A 17,054-nucleotide genomic window follows, 5' to 3' on the forward strand; every position below is an offset into this window, starting at 1 on the left:
TGAAGTGGTACCAGTAGCAAAAGTGCGTAACACGCGCGAGATTTGCTTTCCAGAAACCGGACGTGAGCAATAATGCATCCGGAACACTGAAACGTATTTGATACATTTTTGCAACGGTTCCTCTCTAGTCGGCTTTGATATGTGATATGAGAACATAATTCGACACTTCCGCTTTCCATCGAATGTGATTTTCAAAATCCTTTGGCAGCCAACTCTGTGTCATGTGGAATCCATGTAAGAACTGCTACCCTTTCAAACGGCGTGCTTGAAAGTCGAGTGGCAATTACTGTCATTGCGAAACAATTGAGTGTTGGAAGTTGGTAGCGGGAGTGTCATGGCTTATGACCATGAAAATTCAAAATTCTTAATGTTTTGACTTTCGGTTTATATTTGTGCCTACACGAAACTTGACGCTGTAAAACGGATCCTACCATGATTGTCATTTATCCTCGTGCACACCTATTATGAGCACACATACCTGAAAGCATACGCTCAACCCATTTGCAGGACTACAAAGTTATGTAAAATTGAATCAAGACAAGGCTGACCTCTGCTACCAATTACCATCCACTCTGGCGTCATAGGCTTGTTTATATATATGTAGTTGGGGAGAGTGGGGTAATTTGGCCGCTATTTTTAGAAAACGATGTAACTAAAAATCGACAACACATTTCTGCATTTTCTCAACGCTGACAGGTGTAGCATACATTTAAATTTCTTGGACAGTAAACTTGAAATGATAGAGTAACTACTTATATTGAAATTGTGACGTATTACAAAGGTCTGCAAAGCGGCCAAATTGCCCCACTAGCAGGGTTATTTGGCCGGGGGTGTGGGGCAATTTGGCCGGTGTTAGTTTGAGGCCATGATTTTTGTTATAGGCGAGTCAGCTTCACATTCAGCAATGACGCGTGTCCTACGACGCATTTGAAGCATTTTGGAGGTTGACTCAGCCGTCACAGGGGTCGAAAATAGTCAAAATAGCGGCCCTAGATGCGATGACAGTTTTTTACGAATAGCTTTTGAAGTAATCAAGCTAGGCCAAAACTAAAAGCACCATCGTAATTCTCTCGTCATTCCGCATCGAAACATGTATGTGTTGACCTCGAGAGGTCAAGGTCAAAGGTTGGCTTCAGGTCACGTTACCTCAGGTCGCTTGACCTCAAGGTTACGTGAGTTCAAGGTCATCATGTATATCATTCGATGCGCCTTGACGAGCTGATCACAATGATACCATTTGCGCGGCTGTATCTTTTTTCTGTAAGTATTTATTAGCAAAAAAGCGTTAGGTAACCTTTGATGACGTCACATGCCCTTACAGCTGTCCAATAGGAAATATGGCATCAAGGTAGTCAAAGTTGGTCATGAATTATGTCCTTTATGGTATAATTGACCATGACAACTCGGCCGTTCCAGCATAGTGACTCTGAGCGCACCGGCCAAGTTGCCCCGCTAGTCCCGGCCAAATAACCCCACATTGCCATTCTGAAAATTTTTGTCTATTAAGTCGTCATGGCTGTACAGAACTAGATGAAATTGCTCTTGGAACCGCTAAACACCCTCAAAAAATGGCGCTATAATGTTGGAATTCGTTTACAGCCCAAATACTACATGTTATACAAAGTTTTAAACGGAAGTAAAAGTTACCATTTTCTAACGAAATTCACCGTTTATTAATTTTGAATAAAACTAAGAGGGGGAAAGTTTTGACATTTGTTCTCGAGTTAGTTCTGCCGACGACAAATGAATAGAGACTAAAGTTATTTCATTCACTTTTATCAGCTTTCGTACAGGTGGGGGCGGCCAATTTACACCACCGGCCAAATTACCCCACTCTCCCCTATCTATGACTATATAATACAGTAATCTGTAACTGTACACAAAACCTCCAAAGAAACCATTATTTTTATAACCATGATTCATCTCTTTATTAACACCAGTTCACCACAGCGAAAAGGATCACAGCTCAGGCCAGGCTAACCCGCCCACGGCCCACGCGCCGACAAAACACCAAAGGTCAACACACGCGGCTGACCCCGGCACGGGACACTGACAAACTGACCCCCTCCCCCTCCCCCCTCCCGGCTGCCGGTCACGAAATATGACATCCGGCAGCAGGCTAGCGCGTGGTGCTAGGCAGAACATGGAAGAATATGAGTGATGAGTGGGGTTGCAATGTAAGAAAAATATGCGTGGATTGGATTATTGATTTAAACATTCATTGACAGGGTTAAATATAAAAAACAGTGCAATTCAATGATATTCAATACCTATGCAAGTATTATTGGAACGAAAAGACAAACAATTTTCACAAACACACGAGAAGCCGACACAATTTTCGATGCTTCATTTTTTGAGCTCCCACTACCAACTTTGTGTTCCAAATCCCTGTAACGATCACTGTTGTTATCCGTGCCAGAAAACTCCGTTACGTAACCACAGTGGTGTCACCAAAGTTGGGGTCCAAAATCACCAACAGGACCTAATCAAAGCACTGGTGGCAGCACGCTTCTGTTAGAAAGGCAGCCAAAGACAGCGTTTGGTGGGAGTTCTACAGCCTTGATATAGGCATGAGAGAGTCGCTACGCCAATAGATGGATAACAGAAAAGCAGTTGTTGCTATGTGAATGCGCGGATTATGATGTGTAATATAACACAGAACAATAGACGGCGCCAAAAACATTCAAGGCTCACTGATAAATGCATGTTTCAGCGGGCGGCAATCAAAGCTTGATTAGCATGCGTAAAGCATAATGCGATGGACAAACCATTTACGATTTCTTACGATGGTCTGCATTCCAATAAAATGTCGGTTTAACAGCAGCCCGAGGGTGGTAGGCCAAGGCATAGCAGCAGCGGATGGCAAGAGAATAATATCCCCCTATCGACTATCCTGATTCATACTATGGTGTCATTCTTCAATATGTCATGTAATTATGTCTAACATTTTGCTGGAAGTATTACTCACGCTAATATGCCGTAAGTTCGACTGATGATGCTTAGCATGGCGACAATGAAGATTATTATGACGAAAACTGGCCAATTCATTCAATTAATCTCCACAACGGCTTCGATCTTCTCTCACATTCTTTACAAACCGTACTCATATCGACGGCATCATCACCTTTCTATTACGAATAGGCTTCACATCCCCTTGTCCTCCCTCCCTCCCTCCCTCCCTCCCTCTCTCTCTCTCTCTCTCGCTTTCTCTCTCTCTCGCTCTACCTCCCACCCTCTCCTAATAGCGACGTCCAAACCCCTCCCATTCCCCAAAAGGCAGACAGGCAGCTACTTCGGCCCCATTTTGAACCACTTTGGCACACCCCTCTCGGTGGACCCACTTGCTGCAGCTGGACGTGCCACCCTGCTCCGGGCTCCAGCCGAGGATCCGGACCCGGAGGCGGATCCAGAGGCGGATCCGGACCCGGAGACAGAGCCGGAGTCCGCACAGGCTGTGCCCGTGCTCTCTGACGAGGGGTCCGATCTGTGAAAATAAAACGTAAAATTAGCGAGATGGTGACGAACAATGTAGACCAATGGCAAGCTACTGTAGTATTTCGTTCGTTCGTTCATTAGGGTTTACGGGCGCGTCGACTGCGGTGGTCATTTTGCGCCCATAACGCTGTACTGGTAAAGCGGATATGCCAACAGAGAACTGACGAACTGAAGAAGACTAGAACTACTTGAGATACGTTATACTAGTAAAACGAGTATATCACAGGAAAACTGATAGATTGAATGTAAGAAAAGATGCTGCCGGATAAATCCCAGGGTGAGTCATCACCCAACAGGTGGCGAATGGTGGTGCCTGGGGCAATGCGGCCGAGGCAGCGTGTCCGGTCTGGTTCGAGGTGCGGGCAACTTAAGAGAATGTGAGTGACTGTGAGCGGCAAGTTGGGTCTGTGGGCGTATTACTGTTGACTACGATAATACTAAACGTATGCTAGAGGCTCCAGTAATTGAAATGTGAAATCAAGCTTGCGATCAATAATATGCGTACGGGGACGTGAACGGCGCTGCCAGCGGAAAGACCAAGCGAAATGCGAAGGCGAACATTTCTAACATACGGTGTATGTAGACTGTGGTTCATGAAAAGGCAGCGTTATTCACGTATTTCAAATGTTGGTTGAATTTCTACATCCTTCACTAACGCAGTTTGCTCCATTCCGTTACCATGTGTACCGCGGAACAGCATACCAATCCAGGCGCTGACCACTAACGCCATCTATGGACGGGAATCTAAGCTAGTGTACCGCGGAACAGCATAGCAATCCAGGCGCTGACCACTAACGCCATCTATGGACATCATTATAAGCTGATGCATTGCGGAACAGCATACCAGTCCAGGCGTCAACCACTAACGCCATCTATGGGCAAGAATTTCACCTACTGTACCACAGAACTGCTTACCAATCCAGGCTTAACTACTAACGCCATCTATGGACGGGAATCTAAGCTGCTGTCCAGCGGAGCAGTACACACTTCCAGGCGTCATACCACTCACGCCATCTATGAGCAAAATTTAAAGTACACGGTCTCACGGCGCAGCATACCCTTCAGGCGCTTACCACTAACGCACAAAGCTTGCTACTAACGCGATCATTGAACGGAACTCGCAAACGTTTCCATGGGGCAGTAAACTTTCCAAAAGTCACGCCACAGCTCTGCCGTAATGCTTTTCGACCGCTGTAATTTTTACATTGACGAGGCATACGACCGTGAATTACAGACTTTTATAGCCGGCGATCAACAGGCGAACAAGCGTTGACAAGGCCCGGTGTCCTTGTGAGTCTTGTAGCGCCATGTAATCGCCTCGATAACACTCGTTTATAGGGTTTTGTAGCAGTTACGGATCATGACGACTGCATGCGGCTGGAATGTTAGCTTCTGCTTATCTATTTTTAACGTGAAAAATATCAGAAAAATAACGTGAAAAATAAAGATTGGATTTTTATCGTGACATTTTTAGCTAGTTTACATTCTGATGAAGAGCTGTGCTCGAAATTACAAATAAACAAGTATTTTGATTTAACCTTTTTTTAAACTACGAGGGTAAGGTCACTAATTAAAATGAAAAATATCAGTACGAGATGGCTCGAATAGCATAACCAGATAAAAGCAAATAGGCAACGACGTTCTGCAATGCATCGTGTTTTTATGTGATCTACCACGAATCTTCGGTACACTCAGCAGAATGCAGACTGAGCAAAGGACTCGTAAATAGGACTCGTACTACCGCCCCACCATTTTACATGCTCTACCGTACAAGACTGTGTCTCGTAGGTGTCTCTCGTCGGACTTCCATTGTTCGGCTTTACACAATATTCAAAGGTCACATATCATCCCAAACATCACCAAACCTCGACTTAACCCCCCCCCCCACCCCCTCCGCCCGTGGATGGCGTGCGCCACATATGCCGCAGTGCGACTATTCGGCGCCACAGCCGTCCCAGCTGCGGCTAACGAACCTCCCCTAATGCCATGATAAATATGCCGCCTAATGATAAACGTGGCGCTGAATACAAACTAGATGCAGCGTCAACACGGCGACATGCAGCCGGTCACCGGCGACTTTGAAGGAACTGGGGGGGGGGGGGGGGTTGCAGGGGGAGGGGTCCGGGGGTCGATGGAGGGGGGTCGTCGCCAGGTGGGCTGCAATTAATGAGAATAACTGTATTTAGGTAGGATTGGGTGGCACTAAGCCGGCCGCTGCGGCAAAATGGCCCGGCTGGCTCGTGATACAGTGATTGGTGTGTACTTTGTAACGGAGACGGTCCAGTTTCAGGAAAGTGAAATTAAACAGCGGTATGGTTTCTTGCAGGTAGTAAGCGAATATGAAAGCAATTATATGAAAGAGTGGGGCTTTTTGTGGTATAGAGTTAGCAGTAAAATACCAATGAAGTGGAATGTATGGCGGCTAATCGTACTTTGCTAGCAAATGTTAAAGCAATAAAATAAAACAGTAAAACGTTTTATGGAAACAAACCAGGGATCGAATTATCTGCAACGGGAATTTGATTTGGGAAAAGATAACCAAAGCCACCCTGTGCTGCATACTCATGCCTAGTTTTTGAAAGTCATGAAGACAACTCCTTTGTCCAGTGGGCTAGGTATATTCGACCACGGCCCAACCAATACAGATATTTATTCGAACCTGCCACAACTTCCCTCCACTCCACAGGGCCACATCCAGTTGGCACTCCAGCACCTACAGCTTTATCCTCTGTCTGTCTGTCTCTGTCTGTCTCCCCCTATCACCCACCTCACTCCTCGCAGAGCCAGTGCCGCCCCCGCCGGAGAGCTCAGACGAGACCGAACGGACGGAGACAGAGCGACTGTGGCGCCGCCAGCGGCAGCAGCGTGAACTAGAGCTGCCGGCACGCAGTCCACTTCGAACAGGCGCGCAGATGGCGCTAGTGGCGTCTTGGGCGGAGTCACGACTGGGAAAGGGGATAAGGGGGTTAATTGTTTGGTTCGTCCTGGATTTGGTTGTGAACAAGGCTAGATATAAGCTATAATGCATATTTGTAAGGGGCATTATGACCTCTTCACAAAAGTGCTCGCATTTCAGCAAAAGTACTATAGAAAACCAGTATCAGAATTAAGAACAATGCTGGCAGGGCAAATGACAACATACAGAACTTCCTTGAAACGTTGAAAGCATATCAAACTGTAGCAAAACGCTTATCCCAAGCGGTAATCCCACCCCGAAATCAGCCCAAAACACCCACACACGCCCACCCCAACAGTCACTCACAGAGTGTGAATTTGGCGGCGGGGTCCTCCAGAAACTGAGCGGTAAAGTCCATCACCACCTGTACCGTGTCTGTCGATAGAAACACGCCCTGGGAACGGGTGAGATGCGTCAGACACGGGTCTGGATTCAGGGCAGTGGTGACACTATATAGAATACAGACCCCTACCGGAGATTTTCAACAAGTGACGCAAAATCGGAATACGAAAAACAATATTATAAATTCTTATTTCTTATGTAACTACATTGGACTAAGTAAATAAGCAAATTTATACATTGCCAAGTTTACATGCGCCAACATCCGTCTAGCTATCCGCTAGCTGCCAACCTATTTAGCAAAAAATTTTGCCCATCATCCACTGACTGCGTCACAAACTAACCTTCAATACCAGCCGGTTCAGTGTCTCACTCTCAACCATCCCGTCTTATCTTTTCCCATCCTACCCCTTCCCGCACTATCCTTTCCCGTCCCCATCCTACCTCCCTCCAAACCCAACCTGTCCTGGCCCCTACCCTCCTATCATAATCTCTTGTCATCCTCATATCTCATCATATAATATCTCTTGTCTTGTCTTGTCCTATCATATCTGCATCCCACTCAAATTCCATCTCATTTGTCCCATCCTTCCCCGTCCTATTCTGTCCCCATCCTACCTTATCCGTCCCATCATCCTACCCAATCCTATCCAACAGTCACTAACCTGCAGTACGAGCCGGTCGGGAAACTGTACCCGCACCACGCAATGCCGGTGGGCCGAGAGCCTGGTCAGGAGGTCTGCCTGACGGCGAGCCTCCCTCTGACCGGCCGTGAGCAGGGGACTGTTATCCATCGCTGAACTGAGAGAGACAGAGACAGACAGGAGGTCAGATAGAGACAGACAGGCAGACAGTGTCAGTCAGACAGACAGATATACAGACAGACAGACAGACAGACAGACAGACAGACAGACAGACAGACAGACAGACAGACAGACAGACAGACAGACAGACAGACAGGGCTTCTCTCTGACCGCGATTTGAACAGGGGGCTGTTATCCATCGCTGAACTGAGAGAGAGACAGAGACAGAGAGGCGGTCAGATAGACAGACATAATATAGGGTAAACATAAGCTGTTAGCGAGTCACATCAACTCTTAAAATGACGTGTGTCGACACACTTCTGAGACATTATTTACCACGACAAAAGTTTGCAAATTGTAATGTATCCTATCTCTGCATCCGATCGAGTTTTCTTCTGTCACTGGTTTCTAAGTGAACAACTATTCGATCTTTCCGCCAAAGATCTCATCCCCCAGCCCCCTTTGCTAACTCACAGCTCCTCTCTGAGCTGGGCCAGCCGCCGGCGGGCATCGTTCACCGTGACGTCATAAAAGTCATCTGGCAGCTCTGGCTGAGCGCTGCCAGATGCCGCGTCGTCCAGAGAAAACGCCACCGCTTGCCGCTCCCCCAACTGGTGAAGGGATAATTCGTTAGGTTCAGTTCGAGGGGTTTGATGGTTACACAAACCAGTTAGCAATGCGCTAGCTTTGCATATCTTGGATAGGTACCGACGTAGATTGTGAGTGATTCGTAGCCATAAGCATCGTAAATAAACTGAATCATAGACACCGGCATATGGAGATAGGTCTATGACTGAACATCAACGAGTGAAAACGTTACAGTCTTTCCTATACACAACAAACATGTTACGTTCGATGCAAATATTCAAACAATACCCCTCCTTCCCTTAGAAACATTTCACCACTCCCCCCAACACTCTTCCTCTCCCCCCCCCACTCACAAACACGGTTCGTTCCTCCTCTTGCTCCTGAACCTCCATCTGCGAGCTGCCAGCACTGCTGCCCAGAGAGGCGCCCTCCATCAGAAACGCGTCCCCGCTGGTACTGGAGGTGGCGCGGCTGGCCTCTGCACTGGACGCGTCACGGGAGACTGAGACTGAGAGTGGTGCCGGTGGACTCGGGCAGTCACTGTGGGAAGGGGTACGGTCATATTGGTGCGATATTGGTGTCATATTTGCATTATATAGATGTCAAAATAGTGTCATAATGGTGTCACATTAGTGTCAGAGGTAATGCCATCTTTAGCCACACTGGTGTCAGCGGTGGTGTCATATTGATATCATATTACTTATTTGTGAAATATTATTATCATAATAATATTAACTTTGATACATATTGGTGTGAAGTTTGTGTTAAAATGGTGTCAGAGAATAGCATATTTAAAACAATTTTCCAAAAAACGCCATGTTAATTTTGTGTTTTAAATATGAGGCTGCTGTGCATAAATCACGTGCAAACTGCTCGCAGACAAAACAAACGGTGACAATTTTGCAAAACGTCGCCGTCGTCGCCGCAGCAGCCCTTGCAGCAGCCTTGGCAGCAGCATTCACTTGGTTATAGATGAAAACATGAGGTGAAAAATCGTAATAATCTTTAAAACCTTAGTATATTATCTAAAGTTTCTGAAATTGGAATTTCAACCCGATCAAAAAGACATCAGGACTTCCTGCTGAACGAAGAGAGCAAGTGTGAATTAATGCAAGGAGCCGAACAAACGACGCATGTTTATAAATATATTTTCTGTCTGCAGTCGGGCTATTATTTATGATCATGTGCTCTTTCCTCCTCCCCAAAAATTAACCCGGCCGGGCCCGGGGGGTAATCCCAACCACCGCAGCCCGGGGGGGGGGCGTTTTTCGCCCCCCCCCCCTGTCTAACTCCGTAAATAAGGGAGCTACGGAAACAAAAGCGATACCAAACGAAAGGTCCTTACGAGACGATTCTAATGCACCTAAAATTTTTGACCTCAGGTCAATTTTCAAGGTCAGAGGTCAAGGTCAAAGGCAAAAACCGCCACATGTGTAGTGATCTCAAAGTAAGCCTTCTAGAGGACGGCAGGCTGCATCAAACCGGCAAAATTGGCTGTCAAACGAAAGAAGAGAATCTGAGGATTCTGAAAATGTGCTCAAAGTGAAAGGTCAAGGTCAAGGTCACGCTCAAAATTGACCTCAAACTTGGCACTTTTTCGCATATCTTGCGTGCTAACTTCCAAGATGTTTTGAAATGTTTTGAGGCTTATCAGTTCCTTATTTATGGTTCATCTTACGATACAAGGCTGCTCAAAGGTCAAGGTCACAGAAGAGTATCCCTGCTAGAGGCTATTTCACTGATTCAAGTTAGTAATAATAAATAACACAATTTTGCACACCGGAAGCTCTAAATGAAGGTTTAGAGGAAAATAGATGCCAGATTCGTGATCAGCGGGTACAAATCCATCATAAACGACCTTTCATGTGTCAAGGTCAACCAGAGGTCATTCGAGGTCACATGAGGTCAACATAAAATTTGACCTTTTCCGAACAAAATATATATCATTCGACGCGGCTTGACAAGGCGAATGCGATGGTACCACTGCCGTAGCTCTAGGACCATTTTTGTCGAAGTTATTTGTGAAAAACTAAAACCACATTTCGGGGTCGTTGACCTGACCTCTGACCTCAGGTCACCAAAACTATTTTTCTATTTTTCTCTAGGTCAAACGCTACACAACCGTGCTCGTAATTTGTCTTTATCTCTAAAACTCTATTTTTAGCAGCTATTTGAAGTTTGCGTCTGTGACGCCGAAGTTTGCCGTGCAGGGGTCTAGAAAAATGGACCTTGTGACGTCATCAAGGGGGCTAGGTCCAAATTTTTTACTTCAGAAGATGTCAAATGGATGGGAGAAAAGGTACTGAAAGTTTCGCCTTCCTATCCCTAAGCGTTCGGGAGCTATCGCAAATATTCGCCAGGGGGGGGGGGGCGAAAAACGCCCCCCCCCGGGCCCGCGAGGGTTAAGTCCCAACTTTTTTCTTTACCTCACAAATAACCCTCTTCACACACAAAACTATACAGAAATGGGCAGTTTTGCACATTCGTGATAATAAATCACGACTTAAAATTGTTTTAAATACACTTAACATCACTTTTCCGTCGTACAAGAATATTCATGCACTCAACTTTGCAATTTAAGACCACTCGTGCTTAAAGGGACCCTCCCACCTTCAAAAAAGTTTATGAATTGGCATGAAAGTGATGTTGCTCGGTTCAGAAAGAGCGAAAACGAATATCTACCAAATTTCACCGAAAAATATTCACCAGTTTTCAAGATATTAGACTTTTACTTTTGTTTACTTTTTGGGATCTCCGCTGTTCCTAGCGACTTTATTTAACAGTGCGGCATTTGTTGCGCGCAACGCAGCATATACCACCGCGTGCTACAAAACGTTTTAGTCAAACATTTAACGGACGTTCGAAAGCCTGATGACGTCATCAGATTCCCGTAATGGTTAAGAGATAGGGACCACGCTGGTCCCACCCTGCACGTAAAGGGAAGAAATTTCTTGAACACCATAAAGCTGCGGGGGTTGCGACCAGGATAAATGGTGGTTTCTGAGCCTGGCCGCAAACTTGGCTATCTCAACTCAAAACTAATGTTAAGGTGGGAGGGTCCCTTTAAATGATTATTTAAGCACTTGTTCATAAATGAACTCCCTACGGTCGTTCATTTATGAACATGTGCTTAAATCATGTGGTCTTAAATCGCAAAGTCTCGTGCATAAATATTCTTATACTCCGGAAAAGTGACGTTAACATATATTTGTGTCAATTCGATGTCAGAGGGCGTCATAATGAAGAGCAATATCCTAGAGAATCGGAAAGGTGGTAAAAGATGGGCATGCCAGAGGCGGATACACCCAGCCCCCGTTCACGAGCTCCAGAATCCCTTTACCATGACGTCACCACGGTGGTAGAATCTCCCTTCACCCATAGGCATGCATGCAAATTTCATCATCTTTCGAGCGAGCTGGAGAAAAAAGCAAGGATTCTGTGTCATCAAACGTTGACCAACGTAACAATGAGTTCGCCTCATCACGATAAATGGGGCTGAAACTAAAAAATAGGACTATATCGAGTCAAAATCAGCAATTCAAATGACCCATTCATTTGAACGTGAAGGATTTCCTCTGATGACGTCACCACGGCGCCTTTATTTCCCCAGTGAACCAACCTGAGTAGTAAAGGAATCTTGGATACACCGTGTCAAAGACGAGTATTACAGGCCGCCAAGGCTGGCAGAGGGATAGGGGGCAACTCCATTTTAAAACAGCATCTTGAATTTTGAAATACTTGCTCTAAGGGACGGCTAGGCTTCAACCTCTGCAACAAATTTATAATTTCAAATGCCCGTTATACGAGCCACAGACAAGGGATGAACGCTCGTAAGTGCATTTCAGTTGTATCTAAAATATCTTTGGTCGCTCTCCAACTGATCAAATACTGAGAGTCGACCGATAACCCCCATCAGCGCAACCAGTGAAAGATGAGAGCAGTGCGGTCAGCCCATGGACCCTGCACAGAGCTGATAAGATACCTGGACGATAACACGATAGGAGCCAATGGGCGTCACTGCTCATCCACCGCCACGGGATACTGCCAGTGAGCGTTCAGCTTTACTGTGTGAAATACCTCAAAACGGGAAATTGTGCAGCCAAGCATTGAAAACAAGCGTCAAATACAAGTGTGCAAAAGGAAGTGCAAACACTATTCGCCATGTGGAACAATTTTAAAGATTATCAGCACGACTTTGAAGATCTTCAAATACAGAGACGGATCATTACTATAGTGGCCATCGTCCTCTTCAGCATGATGTCTGCACACCTTCTGTCCTGCCTCGTCAGCGAAGGTCGGATCTCTGTGATCACGTTCTACAGTCACCCTTTTCATCATGATTCTGTCCGACAGCATATACGTATACATTAAGAGTGCTAGGCGATTTGAACAGAATGTCGAAACTGAAGTGAGCGAGTCAGCGGCCAGGGAAGTCAGCTCGGTGCTCTTTGGGCTAGGTGTGATGGGTTATGTCGCTAGACTGTTTGGAGCAGTTATCGGAGATGATCTTACAGATAAGCCCGGCAGACGCTAGCATCGGAAGTGACGGCTCGGCCCCGGCGCCAGTCTGTGTGATTTCCGATTGATACACTGAAGAGACTGGTGTCTGGTCTGACAGTCACGTGACAATCCTGTGTCTCAGACATTTGTCAATCCCAGACGCTGCTCTGCCTCAGAAAAAGGTTTGACTGAGTCAAAAGTCTCGCTGACTGAGACATGGCTGAAATGACTGGCTTCACAATACAGGAGGACCATCGCAGATTTTCAAGTTGACTGGCATCAAACATTGAAAGTTAATCTAACGAAGCTTCCAATAAAATCAGCTAGATCAATTAGTTTCACAAAGTGAAGCCAGTCATTGAAAAACCAGACTCTCCCACGCCAGTCTTTCTCTTTCTACATCAGAAGTGTCTGTTGGAGCCGCTGATGTGGTGACCAGCTGGCGTGCACTGCCGTCACAATTTCTATCGACACAAAGTGACGCAATACCAAGTCGGTGACGTGCTATGTTGTGTTGTTGTGATATGTGATGCCGATGTTAAGAACAACGACAGTTACTGCCGTTTAGATCGGTTATGTTAGTTGAGCTCAATAAGTCATAATCACTGAATAAAATTCAGACGAGCTGCGTTTCTGACGAGCGTCCGATTCTGAGCTGTAGTGATAATCGCTGGCCTAGCATGTTCTATAAACACTCACAGACAATCCAGATAGGACAGAAGTTACAACTGATCACTGATAACCCACCTCGCCTCGTCGACAGTCATTGGCTGTTCAGTCGCCGCCGGCGCCGCTCCAGCAGCCAATACCGGCTCGCTGCTGGCCTGTGTGACGTCACACACCGCCGGCGGCGGCCGGGTGGTGACGTCATCGCGGCCGGGCGACACGGCCGTCTGTGATTGGCTGGCGGCGGCGGCGAGCGGCGCTGATTGGCTGTCCGGGGCCGCCGGTTTGACCAATGGCGCCGAGACATGTGCCTGACTGCCGGCCTCCTGATTGGCGGGCCGAGGGGCGTACCTAAAACAACAACAACGACAATCAACACAACAAACACTGTTACTCACTCAACCACTTCTGGAAGCCAATGCACCACTTCTCAATATAGGACATGAACGAACGTAGAGACAACCAGGATTAGTCGCACATGACGATGTGTCAGTAATATTTTGCAGGGTAAAATAAAGGAAAATAAGCAAACAGCCTGCTCTACATGATGAAAAAAATATCTGAGCTATCAACCACATTATCCTAACAGGACTGGTCACTACAGATCTGTAGTATCCTAACAGTGTATCTACTGTAGCCTCTATTGGGGCTATATAATAACCCTATCACACTAAATACTCTCACTCACTTACTGTGAGAGTAAGGGAAAAATCCCCACCCCGCTCAACCCAGAGGACAATCGCTCACCGTAGTATGGCCTTGCCGCCGGTCAGCCCCAGACTTCTGATGGTGGTGGCTTTGAGGGCGGCCGCCCCCGCTACCTCGCGACGCGCGTAGATACAGACAGGAACGGTGAGGTCGTCCGAGGGCAGTACAGAGTGGTCTGCGAGCACCTCGTACAGAGTGGCTGTGGGAAAGATCGGACAGGTCAGCAAGAGATGAACGCAGATCTGAAACCTCTTGGGAACAGTTGCAAAATAACTGTTTAACTAAATCGGAAAACCATTTTCATCATTAGCTAGACTACAGTAAATTATTTTGCACCAGCTCATAACGTAAACATACGTTTGATAGAATCTATGAGAAAATTGACACGGTAGTCTCATGATGGTTGTCCGGTGCAGCATAATCTCAGTGCAAGAAGCTTCTGATGCAAGTGGCCTTGGGCAAGGAACAGGGGTGGAATAGACTGTGTGCCATATCCCGTTGATAGACAACTGAACTTCGGTGATGGGAAAACAGGGTTGCATTCAATCTAGCTCAACCGACAACTTTGACCAAAACTTCAGTACTTATCCTAGTAAATGATCGGCAGCTTTCCCAAAACACCCGGCAGACCCATCTGTAGTTCTGAGCTCCCTCACCGGCACAGGGGAACTGTTTGACCAGCCTCTGTCCATCTGGCAACTGCAGGGCCAGCGTGACGTCACTGTCCACCCGGCTCTCCTCCGAGGCTGCCAGCTCCAGCTGCGCGCGGTTCGGCAGGCTGGCGAAACGCACCGAGCTGCTCAGGTCTAGGCGGCGGTTGTAGTGCCTGTTGGAGAAGGGGGAGGGAGGGAGGGGAGGGGTGTGATGGCTGCTTAAAATCTCACACTGGTGACTTCTGGCCATAGTCAGATGGTGTTTAACATAGACATGACTATTATGGACAAGACTCATTTCTCAAGTGCAAGAAAACTCATAACCAGCACACTTAATCTGCTAAACCTCTTTTTATTATGTATATCAATAAGTACATCATGCTATAAACCACTGTTAGTTAGTGCCAATCGAACAACTGTATTTGTCATAAGCACCTACCTTCTGTTTGCCAATATATTTGATTTATATTTGAAAATTACTTCCTGTCTGTCGGCATAAAAACTTACATCAGATTGAATGACTTGGCATCCAGCTTCTGCTTGCCGCATGCCTCCTCCAGGATCTGCAGAAGGCTGGTGTTCGGAGTGACCTTGACCACCTGGCGGCGGCCGCCGGGGCACAGCACAGTCACCGACATTGACATCACCTGAAACAAAATTCAAAAAAGGGTGCAAAAATGGGTAGTCATTAAGCGGGCGTCACACCTCCGCGTAAGCGGTCGGGGCCTCCGCCACCACCTCCGACTCGGAGGTCCGGTGGCGGGCTGTTGCCATGAGACGGCCGCCAGTCAATTAAGTCACAAACGTTCTATCGATGCAGAGTTGATGCAGGCTTTTCTATCGATGAGAGAACTTTGATTTGCGGAGCTGAGCATCACACATGAAAATGAATTTTGAGCACTGTGATGACTGATGAGACTGAGATCACAGGTTCAAATCCCACGAATGGCAATAAATAACTGTGCATTTTGCCAATTTTTAGATTCGTATTTAGATCAGGGGTCACTGTTATTTCCACCAGCGGAGGAGAGTAATTGTAGGAGAAATGATACACTAGTGCAAACTGTAAAGCACTGTGGTGCCCTGTCCTTGATTAAGAGATGATGTAACAGTACATTGCCATGGGCAATGGCACTTTGACTTGTGGGAGAGATTATTACAGGTAATAGTAGGTCAAATATTCAAATATTTTAGGTTAAGTGGTTGTGTATCTTGCTTCAGGCCTATGGCCTGAGGCCCTGAAGCCTGATGTATAACCACTTAACCTAAAATATTTGATTTACTAGGTACCTATTGCCTGCAATCTATTCCTGGGAGTAACTATTTACCAATCCCTGGAAGGCAAGACAGTAAGGTAAGATAGGTTAGGTTAGATAAGATTAGATGACACACTATGACACTACACAGTCTGAGTCATCACAGATGAGGGTCATTAAAGTCCCCTGTTAAAAATTAGCTCTGGATCTAATAACGAATGGCAAAAAGCAGCAAAATGCACGGTTGTTTGATATTTCTTACTGTCTGTGGGATTTGAACCAACAATCTCAGTTTTCTTGCAGAGCTCAAAACTAATAATCACGCAAGATCTTCATGCTCTGCATATCAATTTTCTTTCATTGATAGAAAATCCTGCAATGATAGTATCTTTGCTACCTACATAATCAATTTGCGGCCACCTAAGCACAGCCTGTCACCAGACCTCAACCTCTGCCCGTTTACAACCAAGTGTTGCGCCTGCTTAATGACTATCAGAAAATGATTGCGGTGACAATGAATATTTCCTGATAATATGCTAAGCAGTGGATGTCACTATTCTCAGCAGGCATGGCCCAAGCCAAAAATTTCATCCCAAAATATCCGACACAGCATGAGATCCAAGTCACAAGCATTTGGTAGGTTGAGGTAGTCCTTGCTCACGCCTCATAACTTACGTGGCTTACCCTGATATTGATATGTTTTTCAAGATGATTCTTTCAAAAGTCTTGATATTGATATTTGATATTCCTGTGACGGATATGTGCCGTACAATTTGCCGTTTTGAACTCGGTAACTAAGTGGGTAAAAGAATGTTGATGTCGGCGTGTCAGCAGCGCACGAATATCTACTTTGAGATAAATATGTTCCAAGGCCCTAAATACAATATGTTCTAACATCTGCTGACGGCATCTGTATTTCCGCTCAATCTGTCAATAGAGTGACAAAACGTGAATATTTTAGTCATAAATGTATATAATTGTGTGACATCGACCAAAATAATACCTTTAAACCAGTGGTCGGCAGGCCCTCCGGGGTCGTGCCCCCTTTTCGGGCGCCAGGCATGGCCATTACAGTTCTCTACTGTATTTA

At 46.1% G+C, this 17,054-nt stretch overlaps 1 protein-coding gene across 1 annotated transcript; it reads right to left on the reverse strand.

Annotated features, from left to right (window-relative positions):
• Positions 1-1,917: 1,917 nt before the first annotated feature.
• Positions 1,918-16,832, reverse strand: LOC122374546 (tether containing UBX domain for GLUT4-like). The gene is made up of 11 exons (XM_043353357.1): positions 16,649-16,832; positions 15,216-15,355; positions 14,712-14,881; positions 14,095-14,254; positions 13,429-13,698; positions 8,535-8,721; positions 8,068-8,204; positions 7,456-7,591; positions 6,758-6,845; positions 6,263-6,440; positions 1,918-3,484 (listed from the first exon to the last, which is right to left on the reverse strand). The coding sequence occupies exons 2-11, from the start codon at positions 15,350-15,352 to the stop codon at positions 3,289-3,291; spliced, it is 1,659 nt and encodes a 552-aa protein (XP_043209292.1). The 5' UTR covers positions 15,353-15,355; positions 16,649-16,832; the 3' UTR covers positions 1,918-3,288.
• Positions 16,833-17,054: the final 222 nt, after the last annotated feature.

This window comes from Amphibalanus amphitrite, unplaced genomic scaffold, assembly GCF_019059575.1.
Source record: "Amphibalanus amphitrite isolate SeventyFive unplaced genomic scaffold, NRLGWU_Aamphi_draft 001669F_arrow, whole genome shotgun sequence".
NCBI classification, from domain to species: domain Eukaryota; kingdom Metazoa; phylum Arthropoda; class Thecostraca; order Balanomorpha; family Balanidae; genus Amphibalanus; species Amphibalanus amphitrite.